This window comes from Gymnoscopelus microlampas, assembly GCF_963454915.1.
Source record: "Gymnoscopelus microlampas genome assembly, chromosome: 18".
NCBI classification, from domain to species: Eukaryota; Metazoa; Chordata; class Actinopteri; order Myctophiformes; family Myctophidae; genus Gymnoscopelus; species Gymnoscopelus microlampas.
In genome coordinates, this window is record NC_139955.1 from 20,841,209 (window position 1) to 20,856,865 (window position 15,657).

Below are 15,657 nucleotides of genomic sequence, written 5' to 3' on the forward strand. Positions count from 1 at the left end.
AGTTTGTTCTCACGCACAAGACTGTGTTCTCGTCATCTCAGAGTGAGAAAACTTATACTCCTCGATTCAATTCTACGGCTAATAATAATACTTCCAAGTCACCACCTCCGCGTAAGGATGACCGGGAGTGTTATTATTGCCACAAATCTGGACATGTCATTGCAAATTGTTTGCAGTTAAAACGTGGGGGACAGCAGCAACAGTCTTCTCAAGGTGCAGGGCAGCCACAAGGCATGGGGTTGATTAAAACAGAGCCTGGTTCCATGAAGATGTGTGAGAATCCTGATGCATGTTTTGCACCGTTCACCTTTGATGGGTTTGTGTCGCTGACAGGGGAAGCTAGTGATCAGCAGCCAGTGCGCATTTTACGCGACACTGGGGGTTCACAATCTATCATTCTGGCTGGTGTGTTGCCACTTACTGATCAAACCTCATGTGGTTACAGCACTGTGCTACGTGGCATAGAAATGGGTTATGTTCCAAGGGCATTACACCAGGTACATGTGAATTCTAAATTGATCACTGGGTTTTTCCCTGTTGCCGTCTGCCCTGAGTTGCCTATACAAGGGATTTCTTTCTTAATGGGCAATGATATTGCGGGTGGGAAGGTGGTTCCACCACTTGAGGTAATGGATTCTCCTAATTATGTGCCTGATGGCTTGATTGAATCTCGCCCCACTGTGTTCCCAGCGTGCGTAATTACGCGTGCACAAGCACGAAAAGTAGGAGATGTTGTTGATTTGTCAGATTCTGTTCTTGGACCAATTTTCAGAGAGGAAAATGTGGGGAATAGTTCTGATGTTGCTAAAAGTAGCACTGTGAAAAAAGAGGACAAAGTACCGTGCACACCGGTTCCCGAAACTGGTGATGTTCCCAAGTTGCCGATTACCCGAAAGTCTCTGTCAGCCGCTCAAAAGGGTGATCCGAGCCTAAGGAAGTGTTTCAGTGAGGTGATGACGTCTGACGCCGTTAAGAATGAACAGGTAGGCTATTTCCTTGATCAGGATATTTTGATGCGTAAATGGACATCACTTGCTACTGTAGGGTTAGAATGGAGCGCTGTATTCCAAATTGTTATACCTACAGCCTTCCGTCAGCAGGTGTTATCAGTCGCCCATGAGAGTAAGTGGGCTGGTCATTTAGGTGTCACCAAAACGTACAACCTCCTCCTGAAACATTTCTTTTGGCCCGGAATGAAATCTGATGTTGCAAAGTTTTGTCAAAGTTGCCACACGTGTCAACTGGTAGGGAAGCCTAATCAGGTTATCCCTCCTGCCCCTCTTTATCCAATACCTGTGATGGGTGAACCATTCGAGAGGGTGATTGTCGACTGTGTTGGTCCGCTGCCTAGAACATCCTCTGGTAACCAATATTTACTCACTATCATGTGTGCAGCTACCCGGTTTCCAGAGGCTATTCCGTTGCGCACCATCACAGCTAAAGCCGTTATCAAGGCGTTGCACAAGTTTTTTGCCATCTTTGGCTTGCCGAAATTTTTGCAAACGGATCAAGGAACCAATTTTCAGTCCAGGCTGTTTAATCACGTTTTAAAATCCCTCAGTATTACGCACAAGGTCTCCAGCGCGTACCATCCAGAGAGCCAGGGGGCCCTGGAACGGTGGCACCAAACGCTGAAGTCCATGTTGCGTAAATACTGTTTGGAAACTGGGCGAAATTGGGATGAGGGGATACCATTTGTATTGTTTGCGGCACGCGATGCGGTACAGGAGTCATTGGGGTTCAGCCCAGCTGAGCTTGTTTTTGGCCATACTATTCGGGGTCCTCTCAAAGTTCTAAAAGAACAATTCATGTCTGCTAGTCCAGAGTCGGGGAAAAATGTACTGGACTATGTTAGTCAGTTCAGAGAGCGTTTTCATCAGGCTTGCTCATTTGCAAAGGATGCGCTCTCTGAGTCTCAAATTCGAATGAAGCGTCGGTATGACCGAGCGTCGGTCTCGCGACTTTTTCAACCGGGGGATAAGGTTTTGGTATTGTTGCCTATCCTCGGTTCGGCACTTTCGGCTCGTTTTGAAGGGCCATACGAGGTCCTTGAGAAGCTCAGTGACACGGATTATGTCATAAGCACTCCTGAGAGGAGGCGCAAATCTAGAGTGTGTCACGTTAACATGATAAAATGCTATCATTCCAGGGGTCACTCCAGTGCTGTTCCTACTAAACCTGTTTGCTCTGTTGTGTCAGCATTGATTGTGCCTGATACACCTACTGGATCTGACGGTGATGATGGGCTGGTATTACGCCCTACTCTGCAGCAGAGTGCGCGTCTGCCCAATTCTGAGATGGTAAGAGCGTTGCCTTCTCACCTCACTCATCTGCCTGACGCGCAGCGTAATGATGTGGTTAATTTGGTTAATGGTTTTCCAGCGCTATTTGGTGATATTCCCACCCAAACAACGGTGTTAAAACATGACATAGAGGTCACCCAAACCAAACCCATTAAGCAGCACGCATATCGTGCCAACCCGGTTAAACGGGTCATGATGAAAAGTGAAGCTGAATATTTGTTAAAGCATGGTTTAGCGGAACACAGCACAAGTGCCTGGAGCTCCCCTTGTCTGGTCGAATTGAAATCGGATGGTTCACCTAGGTTCATCACTGACTATAGGAAGGTGAACAATGTAACTGTGCCTGATTCATATCCCTTGCCACGTATGGAAGATTGTATTGACAATCTGGGTAGCGCTTCCTACGTGAGCAAGCTGGATATGTTGAAAGGTTACTGGCAAGTGCCATTATCACAGCGTGCTTCTGAGATCTCAGCATTTGTAACACCTGACTATTTCTTGCAATACACTGTTATGGCTTTTGGTATGCGCAATGCGCCAGCCACGTTCCAGCGGCTCATAAACATTGTATTAGCGGGCATACCAAACTGTAATGCCTATCTAGATGATGTCATTGTGTATTCTTCGACTTGGGCAGACCACATGCAAACGTTAGAGCGAGTGTTTCAGCGTTTAGCTCAGGCGTCTTTAACTTTGAATCTTGCCAAATGCGAGTTTGGAAAAGCCACGGTCACATACCTCGGAAAACAAGTGGGGCAAGGCCAAGTCCGCCCACTAGAGGCCAAGGTCGCTGCTATAAAGGAATATCCTGTTCCTCTTACGCGCCGCGCTCTCCGTAGATTTCTAGGACTCGCCGGGTATTATCGTGGTTTTTGTAGAAATTTTTCTACAGTCGTGTATTCTCTCACTACCTTGCTTAGTCCCAAATCAGATTTTGTGTGGAATTTTAATTGTCAGCATGCATTTGAGAGTGTCAAATCACTCATGTGCAATGCCCCTGTGCTCGCTGCTCCAAATTTCGATCGGCCTTTTAAACTAGAAGTAGATGCGAGTGCTGTCGGGGCTGGAGCAGTCCTTATCCAAGAGGATTTCGACGGAGTGGACCATCCTGTGTGCTATTTTTCACGCAAGTTTAATAAGCACCAGGTTAGGTATTCGACTATTGAGAAGGAAGCTTTAGCGTTGCTGTGGTCTCTCCAATTTTTTGAGGTGTATGTGGGGTGCAGTTCTCTACCCGTGACTGTATTCACAGACCATAATCCTCTGGTTTTCTTGTCACGCATGTACAATCACAATCAGAGACTCATGAGATGGGCTTTGATAGTTCAGGAGTACAATTTGGAGATTAAGCACAAAAAGGGGAAAGAAAATGTATTGGCTGATGCCCTATCCAGAGTGTGGGGCGGTTAAGTGGGTAGTGTTGGAATAGGTTAGTATTGTAAATATTATATATATATTTTTTGTGTTTTGATGTAACATATAAAACAAACAGAGTGGTTTGTTTCTTAAGGGTGGGGGTGTTACGGATAAGAGTGCTAGGAGTAGAGTATAGGGATCTGTGTGTTATGTGTTTATGTTATAGGTGTGCGCGCGCCCGTCTTGTCCTCGTCCTCGTTCTTCGTCTGATCCTATGCAGATTCGGGAAGCGACTCCTTCTCCAGGATTGGTGGGGAGCGCTTCAGGCTCAAGCTCTGCACTCTGCAACAACGCGCCTCTATTGGCGCATACCACTCCACGGCTCCGCGTCACCAACCCTCCATTCTTCAAAAGCCATTCAATGTCTCCATTCTGGGCCGCTGTCAGTCCAGAGACACTCCATGTGCGACAGTCTAGTGACAGCGTGCCCAACGGAGTAGTTTAGCTACAGCCTTAACATACAGAGCATTGTATCCAGTCTAAATCCTATTGTAAACCTTTGCTGCTTAAGTAAGTGCGTCATGTGAGAGATGATACAGGGCAGGTAGTATTGTAGGTATTTATTAGTATTCCACTGTTTAGCACCAGGTAGAGGGCAGGATCCATTCACTTTGTATTTATGTTTGTTAAGTAAGAATAGGGTAGTCAGCTAGTTAGGTTTTCTTTATTACTGGTTATTACTAAGTTAGGAAGTAAGAGTTGGGGGTTATTCAAGTGTTTAGGAAAGCGACCTTTTGTTTGTTGTTTGTTTCTTTGCTTTGGTTCCTGTCCGCGCCCTGTTCACTCGACAGCACTGGTAGCACTGTTATTTCATTACCTTTTACACTTGATTGTATGCCATTCTAAGATTACTGTGAATAAAAGCTTAAGTTTGGCTTGAACCATCTTGCCTTTGTTGCGTTCCTACTCCCCTAGACCCGGTGGGTCGTAACACTACATCAATCAAAAATAGCAGGTCTACAAGCTTGTACTAGATCGGCTATTTTTCTAAATATGTATTGTAGATCGGCTACTTTTCATTGGTTAAATATTTATACACATTTTTTGAGTGGTGCCGAAGGCAACCACTCCTATATCTGGCTTTGTCCGTGTGTCCGTATGTATGTATGTATGTATGTATGTCCGTGTGTCCACCAAGCTAACATTAGTCAAGCATCACGTGACACGTGACAATATGTTGAAAGGGTGTGCTTTGATTGGCTAGCGAGACGCATGACGAAATAGAGCCCTATAAATAGGTGTGTCACTTCGAAACATTATTTACATGTTTCGAAGTGCCATCAGCCAAGCTAACATGTCCAATGTCACTCTTAGATGTTCTAATCTAAGAATCAGAACATTTCTAGAAAACTATGGTTAAAGATAGGGTAAGTGATTTCCTTTGGTTAAAATAGCACAGGTCTGCTGACGGAGACTTGTGCTCCGAGGAGCACATTTTCTAGTCTGTTTTCTATGTCTGTCCACAAACATTGATGACAACATCAATACGGGGCTCATCAAAGGCACCACTCACTTCACACAGGGTGTGATTTTTTGTTTGCTATTCAGATTTGAACCACAAGCGGTTTCAAACCACCACACTATGTAGGTGGATTGAAATATTTATACATTTCAAACCATATTTATTGTAGACTAGACCATACCCGTTGGGGAATATGAGCACCTAAAGTGTGCAGTTTGGCTTATGCGCTGAGAACAGAGAGTTTATCAGGGATCGAAAGTGAGTTTGTACTGTGTAGTCCATTGGTTCTGAAAGTGGGGTACGGGGACCCCCAGGGGTACTTGAGGCAGTTACAGGGGGTCCCCAGCTAAATGATGGATAGGAACCAAATGCACCCTTATGGTTCTGTAACTCTGAGAGTGTACAAATGGAACCAAATGGACCCTAACGTGTCCATTTGGTTCCATTTGCACACTCTCAGAGTTAAATTAACATTGATTTTATAATATAAATTCGGGCCCCAGGTATAAATGCCATTAAATGGGGGTCCGTAGCCTAATACATGTCAAACTGGGGGTACTTGACATTAAAAAGGTTGAGAATCACTGCTAGAAAGCCGTATAAACCTTCTCTTATTGGGGTCCCTGGCTTATCTTTTCAAATGGGGGTCCGCGGGCTAATAAGTGTCAATTTGGGGGTCCTTGACATGCAAAAGTTTGAGAACCACTGGTGTAGTCAGTCGTGTGTACACACAAACGGATGCACATCCCGTCGTGGAGGCACAGAACACACCCGCGCATATAACAGGCGGAGCCGTCGGCCGTCGCGAGCGCGCACAAAAACAAACACACACACACACACACACACACACACACACCACGGTACATCCATGAGGCCCGTGGCCTGTCGCGAACACACACGGGCGATCATCTCCCCCCCAGCCACACACACACACCACGGAGGCACGATGCTACTCCCCCCCCGTCCCCCCCGTCGTCGCAAACACACACACACACACACACACACACACAAAAAACACATGTAGTCAGCCTGTGGCCATGTTTCCCATTCAACCCGAAAAAAAACCCTACGTCCGCTGCCAGTATTGCTCCCGGTTTGGCTCCAATGGGAAACATGGCCACAGGCTGACTAAATAAGCGATTTAAACGGGTAGTTTCGCTGGCGACCTAAAATATTATGCAGCCGACCAAACCTTAAACATCCGTGCGGTTTAGAATCTACCATTAGTTTTGGGATACGATGTATACAAAAGGGTAAACAGCGGTAGCCTGGTAAACCCTCCCTCCGGAAATCTCATTTCCATTTGATTTCAGAAAGGAGTCTGGTCTGAAACGCCTTTCTGCAATAATCGCTGTGGGCTGGAGTTGGGCGGGAGTAATACCGTTGACTGACAACCCCTTCAACCAATGATCGTTTTTCCCCTTCAGCCAATGAGCAGTTCATTTTGACGAGCTCCAGACTATGTGACGCAACGGGACTTTTGGGACGGCCATGCCGAAAATAGGTTGCCTTATTGGGATACATGCGTGTCACTCCCCGCCCCTGCCGGTTCTCTAAATTTATATTTTTAAATAGGCTCTGTCATGATTAATTGACCACATATATGAAGTTAAACAACTAAATTCTATCCAAACGATATCTTATAAGTAAATTCCGTGCCTCAAAAAAGAAGTTTGAAAGCGTTATAAAACTGAAAGTAAGAAGTGAAGGCACTCGCACAAACAACAATGGCTGCCGTTCGTCTTTTTTCGGCGGCTCTCAGGCTGCACTCGGGTTCATTCGGGCTCACTCGAACTCGCCACCTGATTGGCCAACTGTCGCTGTCAATCACAGAACAATGAGCGACGACGCTGATAGGCTCGTCGGCTCGGCGAGCAGAGCGATTATTGGAGAAAGGCGTTTCAGACCAGACTCCTTTCTGAAATCAAATGGAAATGAGATTTCCGGAGGGAGGGTTTACCAGGCTAAAACAGCGGAGCCTTGGCGGACGTTCGCCCGATCCTGGAAGAGAACGACATAGAACCGTTCTTTATGGAGCTAATGTGCATCGTGTGTGGGGGAAAAAATCTGGAGTGTTTAATTTCCACAGTAGAGAGTGGGCGGGGTCTATGGTGTAGCGTCGGCGTCGGTGTTGCCATGTCCGCCGATTGTAAGCGCTTTAGGGCCAATGTTCGTGTTATAGGGTTCGTTTGGTTTGGCCTCGTTTTCATAGACCTTGCTGCTTGTTTCTCTCGCGAAACCTGGCAACGACGCAGTTTGATCAAGAGTCCCCCGAACCACCAAGACACCGCCGCCACCACCACCATGAGGTTACTAGAATTATAGGAGGATGGCTTTTCATTAGTTAAATATTTCTAAAACCCACAGACAGACTTAACCACTTTCAACTTGGTGTCCCTATTTTGGGCATGCCAATACAGGTGAAAATGTACATAATTATTTTTTATAGGGTATTCATTTATGGATAGAAAAGAACATAAAAAGGTGAAATATGGAGATATAGGTTTCTGCCCGACTGCTACAATGTATTAGCTGTGATGGCTCCTTACCTTGTTTACTTCCCATATAGACCTCCACCAGGTTGAAATTGGATGGGTCCTCCTCCTAAAATCATAACATCATCATGAGCATGGTAGTGTCATATCATTTATTTTATACCATTAAAAGATAATTTTGTAGTTCTACAAGTAGATGTTGCAAATGCAAATGTATTGAGCAAGCAAAGACATTGTGCGGGTGTCTCCTTTACCCTACTTGTATCGATATACTTATAATGAATTGTATTTTTCTGTATGTCTCCATGTGTTGGGGGGGTTTTATCCTTTTGACAGATATGTAAAATTTGTACAACTTTTGTCAATAAAAACTTAAAACAATCAATTAACCAATATGAGTGAGCCAGCTAGCTACCTGTCGGCCAAGCTCAATGAGGACCTCATTGAAGACTGATTCTACTGTGGTGTTCCTGGATATGGAGATAGATACATAGGCCGCGCCCACCCTGAGAAAGAAAATTCACACAGATGGACAAGAGAAATTAGAAGGTAGCAGCTAAAAGTAGGTATAAATTACTTATAAAAACTTCCCCGGTGTCACAGGGCAGCCCGTGCCCTACAGACAGTAATGAGACACTGCAAACACTCATAACCTACATAGCCGCTTCCTATTAATTGAGGACCATCAAACTGGTTGGGAGGTGACTGTTTTAGTAGCATCAGTGTTGAATGTTTTATCATTGGTACATATGCATTGTTGAACATTGAAGGACTGTAAATATTTTAAACATGTTTTTCATTTGTTGAAACTGTGGTTAAATTGATTGTAGGTCACCTGTGCCTCCGCTGCAGTGCTGGCAATTCTGTTAATTTGGAAGGTGCCAAGTGCTGTGGAGGAGGAGGGGTGTTTGGTTTCATGGGTTAAGATAAATGTTGTTTTTGATTGTCTTGTGAATGTACCCCAGAAGGTAATGTGATTTTGATGGTAAAAGAATATGTAATTGTGTAGAATAACTCATGCACCTTGGTTAGCCATATTTGAGTTAAGGAGTTGCCAATTATTAATGGTTTGTCCCACCTGTTATAAAATAGAGGCTCCAGGTAAAGAGCTTCAGTTTGACTTGGGCCAGAGGTTAAATAACAGCACCAAGGGAGAGCTGCCAGGGCCTTCATGGAAGGCAGAGCCAGTTTTCAGTTATCTTGAGTTCTTGGTTTGTTGTGATTCATTAGTTAGCTTTCAAGTGTTCATTTCCGTTTCCTATATTTTTGGAACTTTATTTTTGGCCATGTACATTTTTGGTCAAGTTTGTCGTCTCATCTCTGCCTAGGAGCACTGTTAATATTGCACTGACTTTTATTGGTGTTTGTGAAGGTAAATAAATACCAAAAAAACCTGCATCCCTCGATTTTTGGAGCCTTGGCCGTTCGGGCAACTTTACAGCTGGTCTAGACACATTGCGATGTGACGCATTGCATTTCTATTTTTTTCACTTTCCACTGGTTAATGCTCTGGCATAAAAAGTCTAACTATTCTTATTCAACTTTTCCGGTCCAACTTTAGAATTGGAAATTGGTACTTCTATGCAATAAGAACATGTCTTAACTAGCTTAACAGAATTAGCACAACTGTTGAACAGTTCTAAGGATCAAGGATCAATGGTATTTCCCAGCAGCACTCACTTCAACCAGTCAGCATAGATCTTGAGAACCTCTGTGTCTTGGGGTTTGGCCTTGAGAATCCAGGCCTCTGGAACACAGTCCTTAAATATGCCCCTGTTATCTGGGCTTCCATTGCGGTTGAGGATGTCCTCGCTGTGGAGGGGCTGCTGGCTGTCGCACTCCTGGAGCTCGTAACCCTGGGGCTCATCAGGGAGGTAGAAAGCCCTCAGTGCTGCCTCCTAGAGAACAGCAGAGAATCGATTATAAAAAAAAGAACCCATTTCAATAAAATAATCTTGTACAATTCAAGTTTTTTGCATTGATTCGTTGATGTATAAAACAATTCTTTAACGTGCTTCTCTTAATCGAAGAACTAATCAATACAATAATAACAAAGAAAAGAATCAATAGTTGCAGCCCTACAGCGGTAGTGAGGGTTGGGTGGTTCTAGCTAGCTACGTATCTTGTATTCACATACTGCCCAAACTATGAGATCAAAACCGCTCTTTTAGACTTAAGGTCTCTAGTGAGTCTAAGGTCAATGTTTAAATTTGTAATCAACCCATACATTTTTCACCAAGGACAAATGGCAATATATTGAACAGTGAACTCTAAGAAGCACTCGGCTCGCCTTTGTTCTTTGGCAATATATTGGGTTGTGCATCTAGAATATCTGGGGAGACATCACCCCAAAATCAACAATTTTAATAGTAATATAAGTAGCAGTAGTAGTAAGTAACACAAGTAGAGCTGGTTCTACTGTAGCTGGACTAGTAGCAGTATTAATAGTAGCGGCTCACTGCTCTCCCTCCAACAATACAGGAGGAAATACATTCCTCTGGATTTTATACTTTTGTGAGGGAACAGGGGGACTCTCACCACCACTTCCTCGCTCTTGGTTATTCTGGGAATGGACACCAAGCGGAAGTGACCGCGCTTGACTGCATCATCGCCGTCAAACACCTTGAGTTGCTGCTTTCCTGTTGTTAAGCATAGAACACAAACACACTTCAGACGTGTTGTGGAACAATGTTGCAATATAAACTGCCACACACACATATTTTTGCTTTTAACACAAAATGAGATGCTACAGTTTACAGATTTTCCTCCCAGTGTAAGCACTTTCGACCCGCCGTCCCTGTTTTGGGCAGGTCATTGTAGACAACAATTTCCCCAAATTTTCAAAAAGTTCCAAAATGTTCAATTAGTTAAAAGAAAAAAATATTGGAAATCTGTATACATTTTGAATGTGATAAACATTAGCTAACCAAACCAACCTGAATCTGGAGTGGATGCTGTCTGGCCCTCTTTGGGAGATGCTGGACAGGACATATCTACCTCATCTGAGTTATCTAGTCAAATAAACATTTGGACAATTCGGTCATTCGTGGGATGACAAAATTCTGTAAATATTGAAATATTTCAAGAATTATTTACATTTGTTGGTGAACTTAAAGACTTTGGATCTTCAAACGATGGAAACTGTAAGCATGTTTAGGTTGACATAATTCCTCCTGGATAATAATATAGTGCCACATATAATACTCATTGTATTAACTCGAAAATGATCTTCTCTCCACTCACATACTATAAGCAGGCACACAGAATGTATCAACAGCAACAGAGGATGTGGTTTAGAGCTTAGACATGTGATCATGTCTGTGTTCATGCAAGTGCCCTTTATGTGTGCCTGTATGTGTGTATACTGGATGCATATGATGTCTAGATCTTACTCTACTCTGTGTGTGTGTGTGTGTGTGTGTGTGTGTGTGTGTGTGTGTGTGTGTGTGTGTGTGTGTGTGTGTGTGTGTGTGTGTGTGTGTGTGTGTGTGTGTGTGTGTGTGTGTGTGTGTGTGTGTGTGTGTGTGTGTGTGTGTGTGTGTGTGTGTGTGTGTGTGTACACTGTGTGGGCGTTTGCAAAATAACTGCCAACCGCAGGTCAAATGTGTGAACTCTGCTTGCTCATTGTAACTACGGTACCAGCGTTAATGTGGTAGATGCAAAAGAAACGTTTGCATCCGATCTGCGTGTGTAATGTGTTTATGTGTAACTGTCGTATAAAATGTAAATCTTTGTGTGTGTGTGTGTGTGTGTGTGTGTGTGTGTGTGTGTGTGTGTGTGTGTGTGTGTGTGTGTGTGTGTGTGTGTGTGTCTGTGTGTGTGTGTGTGTGTGCAGGATGGGGGTCTGTCTGTCTTTGTACCCATGTCGTTGTGGCTGTTCTCAGAAATCCGGTAGCAATGCATCTTGCTGAAGTTCCTGGAACAGAGACGAACACACGCAGGCTGTAGGAACATGCCGCGCAGCCGGCCCAGACTGCACTCTGGAGGCACCGTGACATAGCAGGCAGCATGGGTCTACAAAGACAGGACAAGAAAACTGCATTTGCACTTTGGGGGAAAAGAGGCTTAAAAAGCTGAGACAGCTTCAAGTGAGAAACCACTGGGCTGTGGCGACGTAGTGTGAGAAATGATTTGAAGTGACGTGCGGTTGATACGGGAATACAAGAGCCCACAACAGTTTTACTTAGCGAATGGTGTGGCTTTTCTCTGACTACTTCCATGACGTAGACCTAGTGCATTATTTCACGATGGGCTGGCTGGGAACTAAAAGACTACTATTGTAGAAGAATATTGTGTTTTTAAAGTATTCATTCCTGGTCTGTACGTGCGGGTCTATGGCCAGTGCAATACAAGTTGACAACCACTGACGTAGAGCACAATTAGTGGGACTGAAAACCACCAGTGTCTATAGTCAAATGAAGACTTTGATAGGCAAATGGTTGATTTGAATGCCCAGGGTGTCCTTAAAAAAAGAAGAACAATTAAGGCACGCACATCCAAACGATAACATGAAAAACATAAAAATGTAATCTGCACACTGGATCATGCTCCTATGGATATTTATTACATTACCACCAAAGGTGACATTTCAAGCGTCTTATCTGAGGAAGATCTAGAAGCTTGAAACGTCAGTTTTGGTGGTAACATAATACATATCCATGGGAACATGATTCGGAATCTATTTTTATGTTTTCAAGGTCTCAAATTAGTAGTTTGAGTTATTATTCCTTCAAAGTCAATGATTTGCAGGACAAGCACCAGCAGTCAAATGTGATTGAGCAGTTAAAAAATCTAATCATGTGGATCTCGAGATCTACATGGGAACAGGATGGCTCCGATGTGGATTTCGATCTTCATGTTGTCGTCAGTTATCTATGAAGTATCTATGACGTAGTACTGATGTATGACAAAAAATGTTAGTAATGTCTCAGTGCGATCAGAGCATTGACTTCCATAAAAAGTGCAAGTGATATTTTTTGGTTAAAGCAAAAAAAAGGTAAAATCTCTATATTCTGAGTAATCATTGCTATAGAGTGTTTGTTTAGTAACATCCCCCCCCCCCATGTCTTTAATAAACAGAAAATATATTTTCATGTGGGCTGCCAATTTCATCCAATCAGGAGAGAGTACCCATTTATCAGCTTCAATTTGACAGTGTTCCAGATTAAATTACGTCTGCTTATTTCTTTGTGTCATCACTTCCAATTTCACGTTTATGCTGTAGCCTTTCGAGTTCTCTCTCCAAATTGGAGATGATTGGTAACATTATGTGAAAATAATTAACTTCCTTTAACTACTGGCAGCGTGCAAAAGAAAGCTGGTGCCAATCGGTCCAGTAAGTGGTTTGCAAGATTAACCGCTGGCACAGACAGACACACTCACAGACCCTCTTCTAGATGCCTCACCCCCTATGTGTCATGCCATAAAAAATACCTATCAAAGAATGAAGTAACGTCTCCTGGTGATGGTTTTAATTGGTTCTTACCGTAATGCCGCACCACTCACACCTCATCCCTGCCAGCGCGTCTGACGAGCTGCAGGAGCGGCGGCACACTTCGCACCGCGCAGCTGACGGAATGTTGCCCTCCCGCCAGTGGTGGTGAAACGTATCCTGGGGAGAAAGGAAAAAGATCCCTGTGAGAGATCTCTTCATTCTGTGATTCTGCTCTCTATCACAGGACACTAAAGTAGTGGAATTTAGGGATACAGAAGTGGTAACAATTATGTGTTCATCTAAAATGTTTAATGAAAAAAGAAGAAATACTTGGTTACCATATTGTACACAGTATAATTATCGCTTTGTTTCTCCCCATAGAGATACACAAACTACACATGCATATTGCACATGTCACCAGAGGGATCAAAGTGAAGATAGGCTCTCCTGAAGCAACTAGGGATTCAGTGTCTTTAGCAACAATCTCTGCAAAAACATAGTCACCCTTCTGACCATGAATTTGAAGCTGGTTGGATTACATATTCACCACAATGTTTCATTTGTAAAGATTTTTAGAGAGCTACAAAGGAGGTCCCAAAATACACAGCCCAGGAGACCAGGTGCAACATGTATAAACAGTCAATGTGGACAATAATGCATCATGTTGCTCCATCTATGTTTGATAAAATTATTATCATTTATTTATTTATTTTTGGAGGTGGGGGGTGCTTGATAAGACAGGCACACAGGCACATATAAACCACTTCATTTATGTTGATCGCTGGTTCTGCTTTCACGTGGAGTTAAACCCACGGCACTGGGGCACAATTCCCGTTTTCCCTTCCACCATTGAGCAGAACGCTCACTCTCTTGCACAGTCTGACAGCGAGACTAGGTGGGCGTCTTTGATTAAAGACCATTTGTTGTGGCAGGTATTGAGTGTGAGCACTCAACTGAGCCCTACTCGTCAATATGTTTTATCCGGCACTTGTTAACTTATTGGAAAAAAAGTCAGAATTTGTAGTTGTTGCTGTAAATTACAAACAGGCCAGTTGATTCTCTACTGAAGTCATTCTTTAAAGGCAGTTGGCACTTACAGAGTCCTGGGTACCGTCGACATGGCAGTTGCGACAGTCGCCACAGCTGAATATGGCACAATCAGTGTGGACATGCAGCTCACACACTGAAACGAACAAACACAGTTCCCACATAGGTACAACTTCAATAAATACATGCTGAGAGTGACGATCAATAGCATCACACAGGTAAATTTACTAAATTGGAGACTGTTTTATACTTGTAAGATGTGTCTTTTGGCAGACAAAACTAACAGGTTCTCAAAGCTGCAGCAACAATTTTTTTATTAAAAGAAAGCCTTAAAGTGGCACTGTGTAACTTTTTCAAATGAATGAAATGTAATTTTGTCCAATCTGTATGGTAGAGTATGTTAATACAATATAACTTATACAATTGGAGTGGTTGTATTTTGTCTCCCTGCTCTTTAATTGAGACATTTAGATTGTGTCAAAGGTCAGGTCTCACCAGGATCTGACACAAATTTTGACCTGAATCTTTTGACAAGATTCAATTTATCCCCTGAGCAAGCAGGCAGGCTCTATTAGCTCAATGGTAAAAATGTCAGCACTTGTGCAGGAAATCGGGTTCAAATCCGAGGTAGAAGAGTGCAGCTTTAAGTGTTGGTTTTAATGTGTGTATGTTTCTGTTTAATCTGGGATGATACAGCAATCAACATACAGTATGAGAGTTGTTAAAATAAGGTTCATTTTTTATTTTGAGAGTGCATTAGTGATCATGGTCCATGCCTTTCATCAAACCTAATTACCCAGAGGAGACATAATGGACTGCAGTTTGAAAATGACCTCTACACTTAAGACTCCTTCTGTCTCTTAGCAGAATGTTTGCCCCATGGGCATTTAAACACGTGTACACACAGCCCTGGAGCGAGTAGAGTAGACTTGCTCTGTTTACTTAACTGTGTAAGTACACAGCACCAAGGCAGAGGCTGCCGTTTTGATTTCAGCAGTTTCACACCTTTGTACGTCACTGCTCGCTCCCCACTCTGTTTGTCTGCTGAACTGGCCCTTACTCCGAAGTTAAAATGCACATCGTCATCTTGTGCAATGGCTCTCAAAAATAGTCATTAGAGGTAGCTTGTCTCTGGGGTTTATAATTTTCTGCAGCTCAAGGGCATGTTGTTCATAACTGGATGCACATTACAATTCCTGGGAGTATTCTGGAGGGCTGACCTTCACAGCGCAGGGCTGTGTTTCCCTCAGTCGGTTTTCTGCATACACAGCAGAACCGCTTCTTCATTCCAGCTGGGCCAAAACAGTGAGCCACCGGTACCTGCAAGGAATAATTACATAACATGACACATATACCTATATGGAACTACAATGTAATACAGGGTCATCGTTACCGTTACCATGGTAAATATAATTTGCTTGCATAATAGTTACAATAAATGTCACAATTCCTCTGCTTCTGGCCTAGACTTTACAATAGTTTTTTTTATCAAGAGTGAGA

The 15,657-nt window shown here is 43.4% G+C and overlaps 1 protein-coding gene across 1 annotated transcript in view; it reads right to left on the reverse strand.

The window, feature by feature from the left end:
- dgkq (diacylglycerol kinase theta) overlaps positions 1-15,657 on the reverse strand; it is a 36,320-nt gene that overhangs the window by 16,019 nt on the left and 4,644 nt on the right. Inside the window, exons 3-11 of the mRNA XM_084041969.1 lie at positions 15,378-15,477; positions 14,208-14,293; positions 13,162-13,287; positions 11,537-11,690; positions 10,613-10,687; positions 10,215-10,315; positions 9,357-9,574; positions 8,092-8,182; positions 7,731-7,785 (exon numbers count right to left, since the gene is read on the reverse strand). Of these exons, the coding sequence (XP_083898095.1) occupies positions 7,731-7,785; positions 8,092-8,182; positions 9,357-9,574; positions 10,215-10,315; positions 10,613-10,687; positions 11,537-11,690; positions 13,162-13,287; positions 14,208-14,293; positions 15,378-15,477 (1,006 nt within the window). The remainder of the gene's footprint in view (positions 1-7,730; positions 7,786-8,091; positions 8,183-9,356; positions 9,575-10,214; positions 10,316-10,612; positions 10,688-11,536; positions 11,691-13,161; positions 13,288-14,207; positions 14,294-15,377; positions 15,478-15,657) is intronic.